Source organism: Ictidomys tridecemlineatus, chromosome 9, assembly GCF_052094955.1.
Source record: "Ictidomys tridecemlineatus isolate mIctTri1 chromosome 9, mIctTri1.hap1, whole genome shotgun sequence".
Taxonomy (NCBI): domain Eukaryota; kingdom Metazoa; phylum Chordata; class Mammalia; order Rodentia; family Sciuridae; genus Ictidomys; species Ictidomys tridecemlineatus.
Window position 1 is genome coordinate 57,241,891 of NC_135485.1, and position 23,074 is coordinate 57,264,964.

General features: G+C 40.3%; 1 protein-coding gene across 1 annotated transcript; it reads right to left on the reverse strand.

Annotated features, from left to right (window-relative positions):
• Positions 1 to 1,426: 1,426 nt before the first annotated feature.
• Naaa (N-acylethanolamine acid amidase) lies at positions 1,427 to 22,846 on the reverse strand. The gene is made up of 11 exons (XM_078021423.1): positions 22,501 to 22,846; positions 21,834 to 21,998; positions 19,024 to 19,150; positions 15,474 to 15,564; positions 13,167 to 13,243; positions 8,910 to 9,082; positions 8,701 to 8,763; positions 7,939 to 8,005; positions 7,522 to 7,550; positions 2,809 to 2,888; positions 1,427 to 2,165 (listed from the first exon to the last, which is right to left on the reverse strand). The coding sequence occupies exons 1-10, from the start codon at positions 22,710 to 22,712 to the stop codon at positions 2,813 to 2,815; spliced, it is 1,080 nt and encodes a 359-aa protein (XP_077877549.1). The 5' UTR covers positions 22,713 to 22,846; the 3' UTR covers positions 1,427 to 2,165; positions 2,809 to 2,812.
• Between the last annotated feature and the right edge of the window lie 228 nt (positions 22,847 to 23,074).

The window sequence follows — 23,074 nt, forward strand, 5'->3', positions numbered from 1 at the left end:
TGATGTATGATTCTCACCTGCTTCCCATCTCCAGTAAGCTATGTCTCCCAATCAGTCACACAATCATGAGGAGGAAACAATGTATTGTGTATTGTATTGTTTCCTGTGATGGCTGAAAGGTGGCTGTATTAAATGCAATTTTTACTTAGAATATTTTCAACTTATGATTTTTTTTTCTTTGGATGTAACCCCATTCTAACTTGAAGAGCACCTCACATACTGTAACAAATGCACCTCACATATTGTAATCCATTCTAAGTTGAGGAGCAAGCTGGACAAAGAATAGTAAATTGCGAAAGCATGACAAGGCACAGGAGCTCAGAATAGGGGAATTAACTGGGTGGGGAAGTTAATAGGAAGATAAAGGTTAGTTTAATAAGGTTTGTTTGTACAGAATTATCTTGCTTCTACTGCCTGTCCTTCCTAAGATTGTTGCCTTCCTCCTGAGATAGGGAGGACATCTTCCACACAAGGTTTTCTCTCCTGCTTTCAAGGAGGAAAAGGGGAGGGTCAGAACAACCTTCTATCTGCTGGTTTTTCAGGTGCCTTTAGCTTAAAATAACCCTTATCCTAAAATGGCATAATCTGAGTGATGTGTTCTGAACTCTTTCAATATACTTGGAGTTCAGAAGAAGAGAGAATGTAGGAGAGCAAGTCTTAGATAACTGACAATTAACCAAAACTGAATAATAAAAGGCATACATTTGAAATTTGTATACCACAACAAATTCCTAACAGGCTAAATAAAATCCAGTCTATATCCAGATGCATGGTAGTCAAACCCACACAATACAAAGGACAGACATCTGAAGAGCAACCAGAGATTGCTCTCCTGCTGAGAATCCTCAATAGCATGACCTTACCTGGTTAAAATTAGGGTTTTCTCCAAATTTCCACCCAAAGATCATAATATATTTTCAAGAAAACAGGAATGAAATGAAATAAATTAGTGAAAATTTCTAGTCTCAATGACAGTGTGATATATCTGGCATGAGTAAACTATCTCTGATATTTTATTTAAAGAAAGCCTTGTATGAAGGAAATTGAATAACACTATCCAAGAAGAACCATGACTATTACAGGCCACTGGATAGGTGTGCCATGCAGAGGGATAGAGGTCCTCTGTGACCAGGTAACACTGCCTTCTAGACATTTATCTTCCTTCATTCGGCTAAAACACTAAACAAGAATATACAGTCAAAATTCCTTTGTTCATGATTTTAATCTTCTGTGACTTCACCCTCAAAGAAGTTTCTTTCATGTACATGGGGGGGGATGGGGGGAATCAAATCCTACAAAACAGCTGTTCACTCCCTTAAATCCTGAAACTTGTAAACAAAACATCACAACTAGGAGAGCTGCTTCTCAGGACAGCTGTTTAAATCCCTTTGACCCCTGGGGTAAGAAAGCACAGAGGACACAACACTTGGTATCTTGAAAAACAGTTTTATTCTCCTTGCCAACATCTCTTCCAACATTTTATTAACAAATGATAAGTAACTATTAAAAATGACTTGATTTCATACTCCCCTTAAAAAGTGGTAAGAAATTATTTAGAAAAAAAGAAGGTCCACTGGTTGAAGTAAAAACATTAGAAATATAAAAAGTGAGAATCCCATCACATGGAAATATACAACCAAAGGTTCCATGAACACACCTTCAAACAGGCTCTATTCAAAATAGAGCTCTCCATTTTTTTTTTTTTTAAAGAAATCCTTCTGCCTGTGTGTGTGTGTGTGTGGTGTTGGAGATAGAATCTGGGCCCTCATGCATGTACAGTTCTACAACTGACCCTGACCTATTTAAGCCTTAGAAGAAATTTTTAACTGGGCTCTTCTAGAAGCACTTCATAATGAACAAAGAGGTAATTCTAGCTGACTTCTTTAGGGGATAAGCAGAGATATGATAACAGAATCATGAGAAGCTGGGAATAAAGCCAGAGTAGAAGCTTAAAAAAAAAATCAAGATGACGAGGAAGGGAAGAGAATGCAAAACAATGCTATTACCCATTCCATCAAAATGCCACCGAAGTGACGCCTGACCCCCATTTCATAAGGTTGAAAAGTATAATGAGGAAGGAGTCTGTATTGTTCATAAAATAATAAAATACTTCCACTTTGTCTTTTTTTTAAGTGCAGCTCTTCAAGAATTTCATTTTTTAAAAAATCTGTAACAGAAGAAAAAAAATAAATGCATTTAATTCAAACAGTGATTTTGAACATTCCCAAGATAAATCAGTGACCAAAACATCAGGCCAGGTTTACAAACTTCAGATGATTCTTGCAATTAGAATGGCACTGCCCTGGTTTGATTTCAGGGGTAGCAGGAAGGAGACTCTTGCTTTCTCCTTAATGTCCTTCTCCTTACCTATGGACTCACCAGTACCTGGAATAAATTCTGGAAGTGTCCTTTGCCTTCAGAATCTGTCTTCCAATGCTATGAAGGTGCTGCGCCTCACTATTATTCTGGGGACACATTAGTCTTCCCAGATATTTACTCCTCTGTGTGTGTGAAGAGATAATATCTTGTCTTGAGAAAAGGGTATATTTAGAGGTAAAGAGGCACAGGGCACTGGAAGATTTCAGTTTCATTCAATTCAAACAATTCAAAATAAAATACCTAATGATGTCAATCATATGCCAAATGCTTGTCAGAAAATACTATGTACATATAAATCTTAAGTATCACTATCTTTCATGAGAAATACCAGCACATACCCACCTCTCATCCCACCCCAATATCAACAGCTATGACAATTCTTTCAAATTGTCATATTTGAAATGGACAAATTCACTCTTCAGCTTACTTATGTTCAGCTCATGTTTCTGATGCTCGTTTTGTACTTTTCTGGGTTGGCAGCACTCATTACTGTAGTATAAACTGTATAGCTGAAATAACAAGAGAAATTTTTATATAGACATCATTTCCTCTAATATGCTAAAGACAGGGAAAAAATATCAAGCCCTTCCCTAACACTGAGATCTGGGACAAGAATACAAATAGAAGTTCATATATGTCAGAATGTTTTAAAATGTATAAATCAAAAGGTCAAAACGTTCTTTCCTCTTCTTTGACAACACTGTGGAAGACCAAGTTGAATGTAAAATTCTCAGATTCATTAAAGCTCTATTGCTATGGCAGTGAGAGTCAGCTACCCTTTGGCCCTGACCCTGGCTCTGTCCTACCCCACAAGGGGACTTCCTTGCACATATAAGACACCTCAGACATCTAAGCTTCATCTATATCCCCCACTAAGCAGCTATTTATTGGCCTCTATAAGGACAGGGTGTCCACAATGGCTGCTCACCACCATCAGGAGACGGATTCCAAGAAAGAGGACACCTGGACCCCAGAAATGGGCTTGGGCTTTTCAGGGAATCCTAGGGTACTGAGTCCTGGGGCAGATTCTGGGTGGACACCTGACCCAGCACATTCCTTATATCATGGGAAGATCACATCCAGAGGATAGTGATCTTTTATTCCACATTCTGTAAAGCAAGAGAACAACACAAGCACATATGCACCCATGCTAAGGTCCATTCCTTCACTCTCTTCTTCCATTGCTTGTGTTAGAAAGCAGCCGGGGCACATGGTCAAAGCAACTGGAACTGGGTTGTTCAGGAACAGGCAGAATCTGGCACTGAGCACCACAGCTGAATCACAGAGCCAGATGAAGACAGCACTGTGAGCATGCTTAGAGCTTGACCAAGGGTATCAGGGGTCCCCTGAACAGGACCTCAGATGCTTGCTTACTTTAGTCATAGGTCTATTCTCTATCACTTCCCTACCACTACCCTCAGGACGGAGCTACATCCCTAGTCCTTTTTTATTTTTTCAAATTTTGAGACAAGGTACCACTAAATTGCACAGGCTGGCCTTGAACTTGCAAACCTCCCACCTCAGACAGAGTAGCTGAGATTTCAGGTGTGCACCACCACACCCAGGTCTCTATATTAATGCTTTCTCTGCTGATGGCCACAGAGAACATTCTGTTGCCAGCAGGCTTAACTTTTGAGTACGGCACAAGGGGGCAACATAGAGCTAATCTGGTATGTTCTGACATGTCTACTGACCTCACACACTCAACAAGCCCAGATGGGGTTAATCATTACATGAAAAGGGCCTGAGAGTTAGAATGCTGCGTTCATTCTGGTTCAGTGAGGACTGTTATTTAAATTTAAATTTCCTCTTGGGTTTTTGATTACACAATAGAGAAAAATGTTACTTAGTAAACTACTTATAACTTCTAACAATTTTATTTTGACAAACATTTCAGAAACGATTTAAATAGTCAGAGCCTGTAACTCAGTAACTCTACTTCTGGCAATTCAGCCAATGGAAATAATTCAAAAAATCCAAAAGTAGCGGGTGTGTGAGATACATATATGTTTATTTCTGTTTTAATGGAGGAAAAACTAGTAAGTGAAAAAAGATTAATTTCATTATAATGCATACAATTAAGCATCGTGCAGCATTTAAAAATACGAGGGATATTCAAAGCATAGAAATTGCTTTCTTTTATTAAAATAAATATACTAAATGCTTAATTATAAAACTAATTTAAAATAAAGTAATCATTTATGTAATTACTTTCAAAAACTGTAAGAACACTAAGATAATTTTTAACCCCTATTTTGTAATGCTGGGAGTCCAACCCAGGGTCTCTCACATGCTGGCCAAGCACTCTACCTCTGAACTATATCCCCATCCCTTTTAATTTTTTGAGACAAGGTCTCCCTAAATTGCCCAGGTTGGCCTCAAACTCCTTGGCTCAAAGGATTCTCCTGCCTCAGCCTCCCTAGCATCTAGGGCTACTAGCATGCATGTACACCATGCCCAGTTTTTTTTTGTTTTGTTTTGTTTTGTTTTAAAGAGAGAGAGAAAGAGAAGAGAGAGAGATAATTTAATATTTATTTTTCAGTTTTTGGTGGACATATCATCTTTATTTTATTTTTATATGGTGTTGAGGATTGAACCCAGCGCCCCGCACATGCCAGGTGAGCACGTCACCGCTTGAGCCACATCCCCAGCCCCAAGCTTAGTTTTTAAACTCTATTTTTAAAATGAATATTAGAAGAGCAAAATTATATCCTAGGAAACAGCCAATAAAGTGTTAGAGCTGGCTCCTACAGGCTAGTGAGAGCAATTGTCAAATATATAGGTAATTCATGAACCAACTGAAAGCTTCAAATCAGCCATGGTGAAAGTTCAGGTTGAGCATCCAAAATCCAAAATATAAAATGCTTTGAAATCCAAAACATTTTGAGCACTACGTCGGCCCTCAAAAAGTTTTGGATTTTGGAATGTTTCAGATTTTCAGATTAGAAATGTTTCACTGGTAAAGTGCATGAAAATATTTCAAAACAGAAAACACTGTGAAATCTGAAACACTTTTGGTCCCAGGCATGTTGAATAAGGGCTACTTTACCTGTATTTACAACAGGAAATTGGCAAATGCTAAAAATCAGGGAAATTATTTGTTTTTCTCCCCTACCCCAAAGAGCTAATTTATAAACAGACCATTGGGGGCATTGGGGGTGGTTCTTTATCCAAATAGCTTATTTGTTAGAATATTTATTTTTAAAATGAGGGGTTACTGGGTGTGTTGGCACGTGCCTGTAATCCTAGTGACTGGGCAGGGTGAGGCTATAGGATCCCAGTTTAAGGCCAGCCTCAGCTATTTAGCAAGAGTCTCAAATTATTATAAAGACAGACTTGGATTGTAGCTCAGTGGTAAAGTGCCATTGGGTTCAATCCCCAGTACCAAAAAATTTTTAAAATTTAAGAACAAAAAGAAATTAAAGAAAGGCCAGGCACTGTGGCAAATGCCTGTAATCCCAGCAGATCAGGAGACTGAGGCAGGAGGATCATAAGTTCAAAGACAATCTCAGCAATTTAGTGAAGCCCTAAGCAACTTAGTGAGACCTTTTCTCAAAATAAAAAATAAAAAGAGTTGGGGATGTGGCTCAGTGGTTAAGAGCCACTGGGTTCAATCCCTGGTACCAAATATAAACAAATAAATAAATAATAAAAATAAATTAAAGGGTTAAGAAACTATTTCTGTGTTCTTATAGTTTTTAAAGTAGTTACATAAGTAATGACTATATTTTTAAAATGAGTTTTGTAATAAAATAATTACTATATTTATTTAAATAGTCCATGCTTTGAATAGCCTTCAAAATTTTAAACGGCTACATAATGGTGGTAGAATACTGATTAATTTGTTTTCTATGTTGGCTATTAGAAAATTATGAAATAAATTCTTAAGTGTTAATCTTTGTATCAGTCCTACTTAATGAAAAGACTTCCAAAGAAGTATTTTGGAGATAGATTTCTATTATGGTGCAAAATAACAGCTTTGAGAAAATCTTTATACTCAGGAATCTTAAAGCACGCAGATAAAATGCAAAAGAAAAAAAATCCACAGGGTATTTGATTGTTTTTTTTGGCAATAGTGGGGATTAAACCCAGGGCCTCATATGTGCTAAGCAAGTGCCCTTCCATATTGCTAAATTGTCCAGGCTGGTCTCAAACTTGGGATCCTCTTGCCTCAGCCTCCTTAGTATCTGGGATTACAGATATGTGCCACAATACCTGGCTTCTACTGGATGTTTAAAGTTTTACTTGACTAGGTTATTTATCGAAGAATACAGTTTGATATTACTGCTGTGGAGAAAGCAGAGATGAGAAAGTAGAAAATGCTGTTTGGAGTTTATTGAAGTAAAGGAAGGAGATAACTATCTTTGCTTGCAGGTACTTCCTCATTTATTTTAAAAAGTTCAGTTCTGCCCCACTAAGCATAAGAAGGTGCCCACATTCCTAATGAGGTAGTTTTGGGTGTGAATAAGGCAGTTAGGGTTAAGTCCCCTTCCTCAGTTGTTCCCCTGAGGGGGATGACAAGGAGGGAGGCTGATGGTGGTGATAATGGACCTTCAGAGTTTCCCCCAACAGATTTGGTGCAGTTGCCTCCCAAATTGAGATAAGAGCTAATTGTGGCCTAGAGCTTTGCCTAAATTATAGTCCAGAGAAACCACAGCTCACACAATGCTACCTTCAAGGGTACAGGCTAAAGGAATTATTCTTACTAAATTGGGTGTAGAATGAGGAACAACATGGGGGTGGAGGTAGTGGAAACTTCCAGGAAGATAAAGAACACCAAAGGTGCTAAAAGTCTAGTTCTAATGAAGTGATGTTAAGGAGCTCATCCCCAGTGAAAACTGCCCACAGCCACCAGACTGAATCAGGGTGAAGATGTCACTGCCTTCCTCCTTCTCCATCTTCTGTCCTCCTCACCTTTAGTTTTGGCATGAATTTCTCATCTGACTCGTGGTATATTTGTTTATCTACCCCACTCCCCACGCAGAATGTTAGTCCCCTGAGAGTGGAGACCGTTCTGTCCACTGCTGAACTGACAACACCTATGGTGTCTGATCCCAGGAGCCCTCACATGCCTGGGGAACCACAGTGGGTGAGTGAAGTCACTGTTCTGAGGTGACAGATGAACAGATGTGCTTAACTTACTTGTTATAAACTGGAACCACTGACAAAACCTGCACAGAAAAAAAAATTACAAAAACATGAAAAGGTAGAAGAAATACATGTAGAATATCTATAGGAAGAATATAACCATTTAACCCTTTAGTGTATCTCAAGGCTATAGTTATTAACCTTTTAATCCTTGCTCTTTTTTTCTTTTAAACAATAAACATATATTACAACTATGTCTGTTTACTTTTAATGTGAATAAAAACTTAGGTGAAGGTGGAATTTTAACCTATATAGAAAAAAGCTCAATAAATGTCAGGTAACTTTTTAAAAAGTTTTTAACTAGGTAGAACTGTTACTATAACTTTTTCATCTACTACATTTGTTTGATTTCAGAGAATTTCTTTTTTCACCAAACATCCTGGGTAAACCGGACATCAGGACACAAGTTACCTTGAAAAGTGTCTCCAGGTTGATGTTTTCTGGTCCTGTAGCATTAAGGGCTTTGATGGCAGGTGTTCTGCAAGGACAACCGTCAAAGGTCACTAGGTACTTTAGGAAACTCTGAATCCCATCAGTCTTTATTCTCTTTTACACATCCAGGGCCCTGTCTCATTATCTCCCCTATGTCAAAACAGACTGTGGCCCCCAAGCCTATTAGCTGCGTTGGCTCACACCACCATGATGGGACTCATTCAACTGTTGGTCCTGTTGGCTCCTATGCTCAAGGAAGTTTCAGAATTAAATTTTTGCTACCAAATTTGGGATAGTTAAGGCAAGTGAAATATACAGTCATCTGTTTTTAGCAGCCACAATGAATGATAGAATTTTCACAATTAGAAGGGACAATAAAAACCCCAACTACACTGAAGTTCATGAGTCTGGCCTTGTCCTTTTATTTACAGATGGGTGAACAGAGATCCAAGAGGCCACACAAAGAGTTATTAGTGAGGTTGGTGGTGAGCTTCAGGGATTCTAGCCATTAGGCCAGCGCCAACTTCATCCTTTCCAACCCCAGCAACTACCAAAAGGCCCTCACCATGACTCTCCTCCACACACTGTACTCCCCACCCTGGTCAAGACACTGGTGAGGGGGTGAGTACACTCTCTAGGAGGGGACAACACCTGTAGGTCTCTCCAGTCCCTGGGGCAGGAAGGGGATATTCTCTTGACCACAAAAAAACATGGCCAACCAGAAAGCATATGGAAGGCTACCTCCGGTCATCTCTCTTGGGTGCTGGCTTCCAGTGGTCATAATTTGTCTCAACTCGGAACCACCTACAACAGAGCACATTATCTTGTCTTATCCAAGGTTGTTGAGATATAATTATAGAAGAAATATTAAAAAATAAAAATACCCCAGTTTTACCAAATTAAAAAGAAAGATTTGATACAAAATGACCAGAGTCTTTAATTCAACTCACTCTCCATTCAAAGGATCTAGAGGCCAAATGTCTTCTGGGCCACCTCTGTTCCTGGTGATGACCACTCCCTCCTGGGGGGATGTACCACCAACGATGTAATAGACATCAGCAATGAGGGGAGTCTTGGCCAACTTGTAAACGGCTGCTTCAAAGTTTTCCGACTCACTCAGCGTCTGAACAAAAAGACAAACCAGCAGAGGCAACATCATCCAAGGGAATGGTCCACACCCAACGATGAACAAAAATGATCCAAAGCACTTTCTCCTGATATATTGAGCCATAGAACTACTCTAACTTATCTTCCTCAGATGGAAGAAACCTCAGCTGCAGTGGGGGCCAAAATCAGCAAGAATTCCTCATGAAAGGACAAAACTGTTGCAGGTCCCACACCTCGTTCACCAAACACAAGCTGAGTGCTTTCCAGGCAGATCTCAGTCTCAACAGATGCTTTGTGTTTCTCCCTTCATTTGTTCTTTCAAGGGCATTTCTTGAGTACCTACTGGTGGCTAGGCACTGTGCAGGAGCCAGGCTGGAGCAGTGCATATGAGTGACCTGGTTCTTTTTCTTCCCAAATTTCCAAGGAAGACAGAAAAGTCAACCAGGCAATGGGGACACAGAACAGTAAGTGTTAGCACTGGAGAAGGCAAAGTGGCAGAAGTCATAGCAGGGAGCCCATCCTCTCCCAGGGCAGTAGAAACGGCATCCCATGGAAGCGTCACAGGAGCTGAACTCAATTATGAAAGTGGTGGTTGCAGAAAGAGGACAGGGAGTGGGGTAGAAAGTTCTAGTTCAATGGACTTATAGCAAAGGCTTGAGATAAAAGAACACATATGAATGGAGAGCTTAACTGCTGTTCTGACACCCCTGAGGGTCCATGAAGACTTCCAAAGTTCTGTAGCATGGGCAGTCAAGGGAATCTTTCAAAATCCTCAGCTTCCATGGGTGCTCCTTCTGAGCTGATCTGCTCAGGAACATTCTGCAGTAGAAGGCCTGTTCTTTCTGCCTGCACCTTCATAATTAATTTTTTGAGAGTAGTACATTTTAGGCTAACTCATCTTGAATATTGTCAAGACACACTGTTAAGGGTTTGGGTGGGGATAGGGTCAAATAAGAGAACAATTCAAAGTCGGGTGTGGTGGCAGCTCTGGAGACTAAGACAGGACAGGAAAATCACAAGTTCAAAGCCAGCCTCAGCAATGGCAAGGTGCTAACAACTCAGTGAGACGCTATCTCTAAATAAAATACAAAATAGGGCTACGGATGTGGCTCAGTGGTTGAGTACCCCAAGTTCAATAAAATAAAATAAAATAAAAAGAATAATTCAAAATATTGGTATCTGCAAATGTTCCATCCTTCAGCACCCATAAATCACCCTGTCTTTACATACTGCTGTGAGGGGTATTTTGATTTGCATTGGTTTGTTCTGAACTGAGAAAAATGACAAAGTGAGGTAGTTGGAGTAATGGGATATTTGTTTGATTATATCAAACACCCAACTATATCATCATCCAACTATTATTAAATAATGCATTGCTTCTTACAGAGAGCTCTGTGTGAACAAAGCAAAAGAACATCAATAAGAAATATTGAAGGCATAGTGACTTATTTCACTCAAGTGACAAAGTCAGAGAAAACAAGTGCTTTATCTATTTCAGGAAATGGAGGAAATGGGGAATTTATGGTTTGGATATGAAGCACCCCCCCAAAGGCTCGTGTGTGTTGAAGGTGTGGTCCACAATGAAACAGTGTTCAGAGGCGAGAATTTGGGGAAGTGGTTGAATTATAAAGGCTCTGACTTGTTTTTGTTGGGTATTTTGGTTCAGCAATGAAAAGCTGACTAAAACAGAAATTAACTCGGAGAAGTGGGGTTGAGGCTATTCCTATACCTGGCTTTTGGAATGGAGAGGCATTTGGAAAAGTTTGGCAATACAGGCTAGGAAATCCCTAGAATATTGTAAGCTGAGCTTAATGAATATTTCTGATGTGAGTTCAGAAGACCAGAAGTCTGAAATAAATGCAGAGAGTGAAGACTGTAGTCACGAGGTTTCAGATGAGAATGAGAACTTTGTTGAGAATTGAGCTAGAGGCCATTTTTATTACATCCTGGCAAAGAACTTGTCTAATTTTGTACATGCTGTGAGATTTTGTATGAGCTGAATTTAAAGGTGATGGACTAATTAATCTGTTGGAGGAAATTTCATGGCAACACAGCATTCAGGCAGTGGCTTTTAGCCAAGTATAAAGTCTGAATCAGAAGCAAGAAGCGGAACAGAAAGATCTGAAAAAAAATTTAGTTTGACAAGAAAAGCACATGTAAAATTGGGGCCAAGGGAGTTGTGGTTGCTGGAGATATTAGCACCATTAAACAGAAGCCATGCGCTAGGCATAGAGACATCAGAAAAGATGCCTTGTTTTGAAGACATCTCAACAACAACAGAGGATGTCCTGCTCTCGTAGGACTGCCTATGTATGACCTTGTTTCCCCAGAATTCATTTCACCATGCACTTAGAGGCCACTGTAGCCGTGGTCCATGAAAGCCTGGCTCTTGCTGACAGCAAACGTTGGCATTTTCCACTTAGTTCTGGTTTTGTGGGAATGCAGAATACAAGAGTTACAGAACTATGGAGGCTTCCATGGATATTTCAAAGGAAGGCCGGGGTGAGGGGGTGGAGGGTATCAGGCATCATGTGCTAGGCCCTGAGAGGGTGATACATTAAAGTAAAAGAACATCCATTGCTAGTGGGACTGAAAATTGGGGCAACCACTCTGGAAAGCAGTACGGAGATTCCTCAGAAAACTTGGAATGGAACCACCATTTGACCCAGTTATTCCATTCCTGAGCGTATACCTAAAGGACTTAAAATCAGCATACTATAATGACATGGTCACAGCAATGTTTGTAGCGGCCCAATTCACAGTAGCTAAGCTGTGGAACCAATCTAGGTGCCCTTCAATGGATGAATCACTAAAGAAAAATGTGATATATATATATAAACAAAATAATATTACTCAGCCATAAAGAAGAATGAAATTATGGCATTTGCCAGTAAATGGATGGAACTGGAGAATATCATGCTAAGTGAAATAAGCCAATCCCCCCAAAAACCAAAGGCCAAATGTTTTCTCTGATATGCGGATGCTAACATGCAATAAGCGGGGGTTGGAAGGGAAGAATAGAAGTTCATTTGTGATGAATGCATAGTTTTACAGCATCTTTAGGGAGTGCTCCAGCAACAAGTCGAAGAGAAATGCGAGAGGTCAGGGAGAGGCAGGAAGTGGGCAGATGATTTAGAGCAAAGTGAGGAAAGGTCAGAAAGGCAAAGCTGGACAGGGCCAGATCCTGATACCAGAGATGTGCTCCCTAAAGTGGGCCTTCTATAGTCAAAATAAAGTTTATATGGCCTGGAAGCTGCTCATTTAATAGACTTGTATAAAGCATATGTTCCTTTAGTGGTATGTGAAGCTAAATTGTAATGCATTTGATTCATTAATTCAGATATTTGTAAAGGAGATTCTAAAAGGAGTGTATATATCTATACCCATAGAAGAACCTAAATTAATCTCTTATATTGTGCAAAATTCTAGCCTATGATAAAGATTCTCTCCTGAACAAACTCTAGCTGGGCTCCTCTAAGTCCTCTTCTACTTGCCCTAACCTTGGCCTATCAAGAGATACAAACACTAGCCGTTTCTATCAGCTCAAGGCTGTATCCCTAAGATGACCCTCCCTGCTAGCCTGTCTGAGGACACTCAAGGTCATCAAAAAAATTCATTCCAGCCAACACCTGAAAATAGTATTCTATCTCCCAGCCTTAGTGGGAGGATAGGAGCCCAATTTCCATAAGGCCAGTTAGCAAACCCAGATGGGTTTCACATGGGCAACCCCTCCTTTCCACTCAGAATTCTTCCCTTCCCTGACTCTACTAAGCCTCTATTCAACTCCTTTTCTATTCCCTCATTCTTCCTTTAAAATAGCCGACCACCTCTGCTCAAATCCAAGTCCTTATTCTAATTGTAGTATATTACTGATTAAAACCTCCAATTGCTACTTTAATTAGGGCCTGGCTTTGTTTACCTTTGATACTTATTATTTAAAGGTTTTAAGTGCAGTTTGCAAACATTTAAGTTCTGATTCTTTTCAGCACCTTTTTACATTAAAAGCAGTATTTCTAAGTGACATAGAACATCGCAACAAGAACACAGTGGTCTAGAAGATGAAGTTAGTGTGAGGTGGGCTCAACAATAAACATACTCACAGTGCGGATAAGCCAGCTGACTGGAGAGTATCTCTCAAAAAGGGCAGCAATCATATTCTCCCACCACCAGCCTTTATCTGCCGAAGTGAAGAAGGAACAATAAGTTTGTTACTCAAACAGCATGAAAATGTATTTTTCTTAAATTTTGTTAATTTCTACCAGGCATCGTGGTGTACACCTGACATTCCAACTACTCTGGAGTATCAGGATTACTAGTTTAAGGCTAGCTTGGGCAACTTAGAGACCCTGTCTCAGAACAAAAAATAAAAAGGACTCGGTGTAGATCAGTGGCAGAGCATCCCTGAATTCAATTCCCAATACTGCAACAACAACAACACATTTTTTTGTTGTATTGTTTTGCTTCATTCCCATTTTACAAGTTGATGGAAGAGAAAGACTGGCTGAGAAAAAGTGATTTTACTAGTATGCAGCCTTGAAAGATTAAGTCTGAATTTCATAGTGACATAAGAACACCATATACATATGCTTATGTGTGTACACATACATACAATAAACATAGATGTTCTTCTAGTGAGTAAAAATATGCAGATATTCTCTCAAGTGTTGAAAGTAAAATTTTGGGTACCTGGATACAATGATAATTATGGCAAAAGAAAACACTGTATTAATTATCCCAGGCAAAATTAAATCATGTATCTTTTAAGAAAAGTGGCTCAGTAATTATTTGGAAGAATGTATAGAACTTATATCTTTACAACACATATCTCTAAAACCTTTAAGTTTGATTTGGGCTTACATTTTTTTTAAAAAAAACACATATTTTCAGTCACTCCCCAAATTATTTTCCTTTAAAAGTCTCTGTAGTGTATTTATTTAAAAAAAGAAAATCATGCAAGAAATAAGCAGTGGAAGCAAAAGAAAAAAAATGACAAATTAGACTTCATAAAAACTTCATAATTTTGTGCACTAAAAGATAATAACAGAGTGAAAAGAATAGAGTGGGGGGAATATTTACATATAGATATCTGATAAGGAGTTAATAGCCAGAACATATAGAGAATGTCTAAAACTCAACAACAATAATCAAAAAACAAAAACACCTCAATTCAAAATTGGGCAAAGGGCCACACCTGAAATCCCAGTGACTGGGATTATAGATGGGCAGAGCATGCCAGGCAGAAGGCATGGGTATCAGGACAGACTTCAGGAAGAGAAAGAAGGCCAGTGAGGTGCAGGCAGAGGAAGGGCAACGGAGAGAGGAATACAACGAGGTGCAGGAGGTGATCAAGTGGGGCTCTGGGGTCAGAGTCAGGACCTTGGGTTTGTTTTAAGTGAAATGAAAAATCCACTGCAGAGTTTTTTTTGGGGGGTGACATTTAAAATTTTGTATTGTTATTTTAATTGATGAATAATAATTGTATTTATGTATAGAGTACAATGTGGGGTTTTTCTTTTTTTTTGTACTAGAGATTGAACTCAGGGGCACTCAACCACTGAGTCACATCCCAGCTTTTTTTGTGTTTTATTTAGAGACAGGGTCTTTCTGAGTTGCTTAGGACCTGCTAAATTGCTGAGGCTGGCTTTGAACTCGTGGTCCTCCTGCCTCAGCCTCCCGAAGTGCTGGGATTACAGGCTTGTGACACCTTGTCTGGCTACCATGTGATGTTTTAATACCTGCACACATGGTGGAATAAGCCAATTAGGCTAATTAGCATATCCATCACCTCATATCCTTATTATTTCTTTGTGGTGAGACTGTTTAAAATCCACTCTTAGCCATTTTGAAATATACAGTACATTATTATTAACCATAGACACCAAGTGACCCCAGACCACCAGAATTTATTCCTCTTGGGTAAGACTCTGTACCCTTTGACAAGCATTTCTCCTTTCCCCATCCCTACTTCTTAAACCTCTGGTAACCACCATTCTCCTCTCTTCTGTAAGTTCAATGTTTTAGATTCCACATGTAAATGAAATCATGTGTCTTCCTGAGTTACAGTGGGTTTTAAACAGGGTGACCACGTGATCGTTCTAGTGCTGGGGAGAGAGAGATTTACAGGAAGGCGAGGGTAGCAGCTTCTGTATAACTGGCTGGGGATCCCCTGGAGGGGCCTCCCCTGGCTGTCCTGCACTCTCCCTGTTCTCCTGTTCTGCTTTGTTTGTAGTGCTTACCACTCCCTGAGATCATCTTCATTGCTTCCAAGCCTACCGTCCCTCTCCTGTCACTAGAATGAAGGTCCCTATCATGTGGTAGATGTAATCCCACATATTCTGTTGAGCAAAGGAAATACCTGGCTAGAACTGAACAGGGATAGGGTGGGAGACGCTCAGGAGTTTGATTACCTCGTTCATCACCAGAAACTGTAAACTTGTGTGGACTCTGACCAGTCCATAATCCTACGTAGCCAATAAAAGTGGTTCCTGTGAATGCAACCTGAAATCAAAAGACAAGGTATCATTTTACTGTTCCAACAAAACATACATTGAAATCACTTGTTTTGTCCCATAATTTCCTGGATTTTTTTTTTCCTAACAGAATAAGACTCGAAGACTCTAAAATAGCCTTCTAGAACAGGGGTTCTTAACCTTGGGGATCCATGAATAGAATTCAATGGAATGATTGGATGGGAAAAAAAAGGTCTATCTTTATTTTCACTAACCTCTAACTGAAAGTTAACTCTCTCTATTATGAATGCACACGACAAACCAAGCAGTGACAATGGTGTGGTGATTTTTGTCCCCAGTAGAAATGGCAGCTATTTTCACATGCACCATGGCAGTTACAGATAACTTGAAATGCTGCCTCCTTCAGTTGTCACTGCTCTGAAATTATGGTAGTTATTAAACTCACTGCTAAATCTTACTACTTAATATGTTTAAACGTATAATACTGAAATAACTGTATTTCAATATAACTGGTTTCTTTTATAATCCCATAAATCTTATTTTAGGAAATCCATGCACAAATAAGCCTCATTCCAGACGTCAAAAATGGTGTTTGATTTAAAAACTTGTTTTGACTTGGTTACAAGAGATCAATCTCACACATTTGATAAGCTCTGTGAAGTCAGAGGAAACAATTTAAATGTGCTTCACATTTAAACTTTAAATATTTAAAAAGTCATCTTACATATCTTTCATTTAACCTTCATGATCATTCCATGTGATAGGAATCACCCCACTTTAAATTAAGATAACTAGCTCTGGTGATCAAAACATACCACTATAATACCCCAGGAAAAAAGTCAAAGTCTAGCAGTTATTTCCAATACCAGATTTTATTTTTCAAGGAAGTACTTCGAACAGTGCTTAGCTCATACTGTCCAAGGGTTAACTTGTATCTTTATATTTTGAGAAATACATTGGGCCTAGGTTAATCTTTTTGTTTAGAAAGCTTAATTTTTAATTAGCAACCCTTTTCACTGAATTATTTATCTTCACCTCCTCTGGCTGTAAACATAGGGTAAAGTAGCTAAATCACAAATGGCCTTTGTTTTTTGGTTTTTTTGGGGTTTTTTTTTTTGGTACCAGGTATTGAACTCAGGGGCACTAGACCACTGAGCCACATCCCCAGCCCTATTTTGTATATTTTGTATTTTATTTAGAGTCAGGGTTTCACTGAGTTGCTTGGCGCCTCGATGTTGCTGAGGCTGGTTTTGACCTTTCGATCCTCCTGACTCAGCCTCTCGAGTTGCTGGGACTACAGGAGAGCCTTCTGTGACTTCCCCCATCTCCATTCATAGCCATGAAACGGGAGTAAGCTTATGTTACTATTACAGGCCTTTTAGTAATTATATGAAAAACAAAACATGTAAGTATACAGTCACTCCATTCACATGACACACTGGCCTTCATAGTACTGTCGCTCTTGAAGGGTTGAGAAATTAAAGTTCCTAAAAATCAAAATCCCATGATAGTTTCAAGTTGTACATAATGTTGTAAGATATTTTATCAGGCAGCTCTACAAATTGGCCTTTATTTCTAAATGTTTGTACTGCCCAATTGTCTTTGCCAAGTCAGTTAAAATGAAGAAACCCTTAGCGGGGGACTCTAATTTATATTTTAACTGAGGTTGAATTTTGGCCAAAAAACCCCCCAAAAAAACGCTATTAGGGATTGAAGGCCTACACCTCATTTCCACTATGTGATTTGAGGCAGGTTAGTCTCTGTGAGGCCCAGCCCCCTTAAAATAAAAATGAAAATGTTGACTTGGGCCAACTTCACAAGGCTGCTCAGAGGTTCAAATGAGGTCCTATACAGAAAACTATTTTTAAAATCATGAACACTAAACACAAATGAGAAATGAATTGTTGTGTGGATTACCTGTTGTTAATTTGGCAAAATAATTTATTGGCCACAAATTCTCTGCTAAAAATCAAAACCCATGTGTACACTGACTAGATTCTGAGAGTGAAGCCACCTCAGGGGACTGCTTCTCATGGGAGATCCAGGGAAAACAGAAACAAATGAAGTGACAATTGTTAGGGTAAGTTTTAGAGGAACAGTTGAAATAGTTTATTTTTATTGCATTTATTATTTTCTCTATTTATAAGAATATTTCCGGTCAGGCATGGTGGCGCAGGCCTGTAACCCCAGGGACTTGGGAGGCTGAGGCAGGAGGATAGCAAGTTCATGGCTAGTCTGGGGCAACTTAGCAAGACCCTGCTTCAAAATGAAATGAAAATGGGGAGTGATATAGGGCTGGGAATCTCAGTGGTAAAGTGCTCGCCTCACATGCATGAGGCCATGGCTCCATCCCTATGCAAAACACGCACACAAATGTTTGCTCATTGTAGAATAATGGAGAAAACATAAAGTTGTCAATTACAGTTATCCCTTCATTTAATGATAACTTAATATTTTCAATTTCCTGCATTTATGTTAGAACTTGCTACTCTGCAAAATTGTTTTTGAAGTACATCTTCAGCTAGACTTGAAATTGTTAATTGTAGCAAAGTGAAGGAATAAAATTGGGAAAGGAGAAAATTTCATCTTAAATTTTTCTGAGTTGTTTGAATTTTTCTGAGAAAAAGTTTACCTTTGTAAAAGCAGATGACTAAATGAGTTTTTAGTAAACAAGCTTTTAGTATTTCTGAATCCATCCCTAAGCACAAAGAGAACGCAGTCCTTGTCCCAAAAGATAAAAATCTGTCTTTTGTATGTTGTATTATTTCATAGGAATGATATCCTTTGTATATTCAATTAACATTGATTAATGCTAAATTTTTACAGTCATGTGACAATAGTATCTATTAGATTATGTTTTTAAAGAAACCATGCTGAAAATAAAATAAGTATGATTTTTTTAATGATTATATACAAGAGTGATGTGGGCAAATTATACTTGAAAGGTGAAAGTCCATTCATTATTTGGCCACTATTTATCAAGCAACTTCCACATGATTTAATCTTAAGAACTATTTCAATAAAGCAGTTATTAACCTCTCTGGGTCTCTGAGTCTGCAAAACAGGTATGAGTAAATCTCCAGGTTCACAGAGGAAATGACCCAAGCAGGATTCACACCCAGGATTATCAGACCCCAAGCTGGGTGTTCCTAGCCAATACTCGGCCCCTTACCTATTCGAGAAGCAGCCTGAGAAAGCAGAGGAAAGAGCGAATTTAGCCTAATAGATGGACAACTTATCATACCCCAAAAGAGACATCCCTAAGGGAAACTGATTGACCTCCTCAAATCCAAGCTCAATAACAATAAATGACTCTAGTTCCTATATGCACAATTAATGTACATCTTTCTCCTGGTTTTGCTTCTCCAAAGGGTTTGATTTGTTTCTTATAGTGAGAATACACTTAGTATACCAAGCTCTCCAAATGACTGTTAACATGGATTAGAAAGTGTTTTGGAATTCTATATCATACGGTATGGACCATTACCTGCCCATTCTTTAAGAATTGCACATTCACCGTCAACTTGCGTAAGATATTTCCAAAAGCATAGTCCAGATTCCGACCGTGGTAAATGTGCCCCCTGGAGTCTTGAGCCACAATGCTGGTGCAGAATCTGAGAAAAGGGAAAAGTCCAACATGAATAAGTGAGACAAATAAGAACAAGGAAAAGGAGTGTTTTGTTTTGTTTTTTTAAACAAATCCTTGGGGCTGGGGTTGTAGCTCAGTGGTAAAGCGCTTGCCTAGTGTGTGTGAGGCAGTGGGCTGGATCCTCAGCATCACATAAAAATAAATGAATAAAATATTGTGTCCATCTACAACTAAAAATCCTTAAAGTAAGAGTTTTTCTTCCTTATAGCTAACATACATGCCATAATTCTTGTATAAGAATATGGATTCACAATTCAAGCTGAAGAACACAACCAGACATAACTCATCTGAGTTCATTCAGTGTTACTAGACCTGTGCTATTGGTACACAAGGATGGTATTGCAAACATGCAGAAACGAACCATCTTGGGCTCATCTAGCCCTCTGAACGCTGACTCTTCCTCTGCTTAGCAGTATATATTCTATTTAACACTTTAAAAAAAATATTTAGTTTTTAGTTATAGTTGGACACAATACCTTGATTTCATTTATTTATTTTTATGTGGTGCTGAGGATCGAACCCAGGGCCTCACACGTGCTAGGTGAGCACTCTACTGCTAAGCCCCAGCCCCAGCCCTTATTGAACCCTTTATTGCAAGCTAATCCAAGCTCACATCTCCTTTCCATGAATTCCTCGGAGCAAGTACAATGGCACTAAACCATTTGGTTCTATGAATGTTTTATTTTGTCCCCTTGGGAAAATGGTCAGCTTTTTAGGGACTTGGTACTGTTCCTGTTCCACTCAGAGCTTGTTGCACAGAGCTACTAAGAGAAAAAGATCCTAAAAAACTCTTGGTTGGAGAGAATTATTTTGAGTAAAAGAGAAGGAGATTTGTTAAAACATCTCACTATCCATATTCTCTGATAATAGCTAGTACTTTTCTGTATTGCTGATTTCCTATAATTATTATACATTACTCTTATAAGTAGGAAAAAAACAAATGTTACTAAATTTTTTTTCTTTTCTTCTTCTTCTTCTTCTTCTTCTTCTTCTTCTTCTTCTTCTTCTTCTTCTTCTTCTTCTTTTTTTAGTGTATTTAGAAAGGAAACTTGGTAAGGTTTTAATTCCTTCCAGGGCTTCCAATCTTACCTTCAAAGGGTTTATAAGAGGAACGGGACTGATAAAATAGGGAAGTAACTAAAATAAAGGTTTTAGAATCTTTTCAAAAGTGATCTTTCAAAATTGTCAAACTAACCATCATTCCATCTCATTCCAAATACTTTACATGATGCACTACACGAGCACAAGGGACAAGCAAGGAGATAGTTCTGCTTTGGAAGAGGCACTGCAGGGCCCTGGAGACTGGTGTGCTTTTTAGCAGCATCTTTGGAACATACCAGCCACCAGACTTCCAGCAAATTGTCCCCTCTGAGATTTGGTTTCTACATCACAAAACAGAAAATACCATCTTCCCAGTGGAGCTGTATTCATGAAGTGTCTGGAACCCAGTAGACTCCATAAGATGCACTAATATTTTGATACAAACAGCCTGACTTTGGAAATGAGAACAAAACATTTCCTTTTTTTAATGCTAGTGGAATATAGCATAATAGTGTCCTTTTTTGTAGATAATTTAATAAAAACTTTAATCTGAGATCCAAAAGTTAGAAAGTTTTTACTAGAACTTTTGGCTTAATCTGCCTACAATGACTCCAAAGAGGGTGGAAATGGTCAGTGATTTTTCATTGAGAATGCCATGTGCCAGAAGAGAACAAAGTTGGAGGTAGGAGAGGGAGACGGTAAGATTAACTTAGTTTAACTTAAAAGCACTTTAATTTAGCAGACCTGTGTCTTATGTGTGTCTGAAAGCACTTTCCAGAAGAGGAAGGAAGGTAGTCATCCTACTTCTTAACTTACCCTTTCTACTTGCTCTGGGAAGATAACAAGTGCAGTAAAGTTTAATTATCCCAAGAACTTTTTTTCCCTTTCATCTTAGGCAGCCAGAAGCTGTAAGGAGCTACCAAATGTTACTACATGAGGTGACAAAACAATGTCTTAAAGGCAGAACCCAAGCCAAACCTCTTAGTTTCAGGACCTGTTAATCCACTAACAGGAGTCCCTCTGCACTGAAAGTTGAGTCAGAAAAGTTGCCTGGAATCAAGCACACACTCCCTATTGCTTTCAGTGTTGATTCCACACTTTCTTATGTCCAGTGCTCAGACCAAAGTTTGGCCTTATTAGAAAGAGCAAAGTTCCTTGTGACCCCAGCGTTGGAGGAAACAGACTCCGAAACAGTACGCTGGATCACAGGCCACGAAAAGAATAAATGCAGCTGTACCAGTGAGTGCAGGATGACCCACTACCTGTGTACAGCTGGACAGTTACAGAGGCATCTAGAGGGTCCAGATGAGAATGGGTTGTGTTTCAAAAACTTTCTGGAAAAAGTACATTTTGAACAAAGTTTTGAAAGTGGGATGCTACCTGGATTAGTGGGGAGAAACAAAGGGCGTTCGGGAACAGGGAAAGTTGAGTCAGAAAAGTTGCTTTCATTCTAGAAGCTCATGATCTGCTGCTCAGATATCCCCAGAGGCAAAGAGGAAATGCGGCAGGTTTTGGGTAGTCAGTCAACATTCCTTTTTTATCTCACTGACAGCACACCTCTAGGTGGCAGGAGTCCCTGGCAAGCTGCCCAGGAATTGGACACTCACGCAGAGTACTCGTAGGCCAGGTTGACCAGGAGACCGTCCGCCAGGCTGAGGTTCAGGAAGTCGCTCATGCCGCGGATCTCGTCGGTGAAGGGTTGGGGAAGGAAGCTCTCCAGCTCCGTGATCACCTTTCCAATCAACGTGAGGGCCCACTTGGGGACTCTGTCTCTAGAAACGAAAAACCAGCGTCTGACCTGCTTAGAAGATAGATGGGTGCAGGGAGGCGGGTGTTAAGTGCCTCTGTTTCCCCATAGAGCTGACAGCTCTGGAGCCACAGAGCTCTATCAGCAGCGTCCTAGAGGAAAAAGAAACCTCGGAAGGGGTGATCCCCGAAGTGGCAGGAGTGGGGAGCCCCAAGGCCTGCAAAGAAGGCGCGGATTGCGTCCTCTACTCAGTAACCATGTGACAGCGCACCATCCTGACCCGGAATGGGGTGCCACTGGTGACTTAAAAGTCAAACCAGCCGCGCCGGATAGCCCCGCCCGCCCCATGCTGCTCAGCGCCAGAGCAAAGCCTAGTCCTAGAGGAGGAGGAGAGGAAGACGTTGGAGACGGAGGGGAGGAGTATAATCTGGGTTGAAAGCTCAAAGGCAGCGAGCCTCTGGGCTTTTCCGCACTCGGACCCCAGCCGCCCGTGTTCCCACAGACAAGGTCCTGAGCCCGCGGCTCACCCGATGATTTGCACCACCGCCGCGCGCACCAAGTCCGAGTCATAGTGCCGCAGCACCGGCAGCCAGCGCAGCTCTGGGGCCGCGTCCAGGCTCACGTTGAAGAGCGGCGGCGTTGGGCACGAGGCGGAGGCCCATGACCAGACCCCGGCTAGTGGCACCAGCAGCAGCAGCAATGCCTGCGCGGGTTGCGCCCCACGGTCCGCCGCTCTCATGGTTCAGGATCTGCCTGCAGCAACTCGTCCCGCTGCAGTGGCCACTGACGTCTTGGGAAGCCAAGGAGTAGCTGGCGAAGGAGGAGGAGCTGGGGCGGTGCCGAATGCCAGAGGCGGGTACTGCAAACTGCCCGCCCGCTGGGGACAAGCCCAGACACCCAGCAGTGACACCCGTCGCCATCCCTGCAACTCATCTACATCACCACCCGCCCTGGCTGTCAGTCCAGTGCTGACGTCCCTCACCACCGGGAGGCTGAATGCAGCAGGCTACAGGCTTCTTATTGCTGCAGCCGGCCCTATCCCAACTACGTGGACTGAGGGAGTGTGAACTGCAGCCTGCGAGGGAGGTTAAGATTTTCAGT

Coding starts and splice junctions, on each gene's coding strand:
- Naaa (XM_078021423.1), bottom strand. CDS start 22,712: ATGAGAGCGGCGGACCGTGGGGCGCAACCCGCGCAGGCATTGCTGCTG. Junction 21,999..22,500: donor GCGGTGGTGCAAATCATCGG/GTGAGCCGCGGG, acceptor TTTCGTTTCTAG/AGACAGAGTCCCCAAGTGGG. Junction 19,151..21,833: donor CTGGCCTACGAGTACTCTGC/GTGAGTGTCCAA, acceptor CCCTTTTCTCAG/ATTCTGCACCAGCATTGTGG.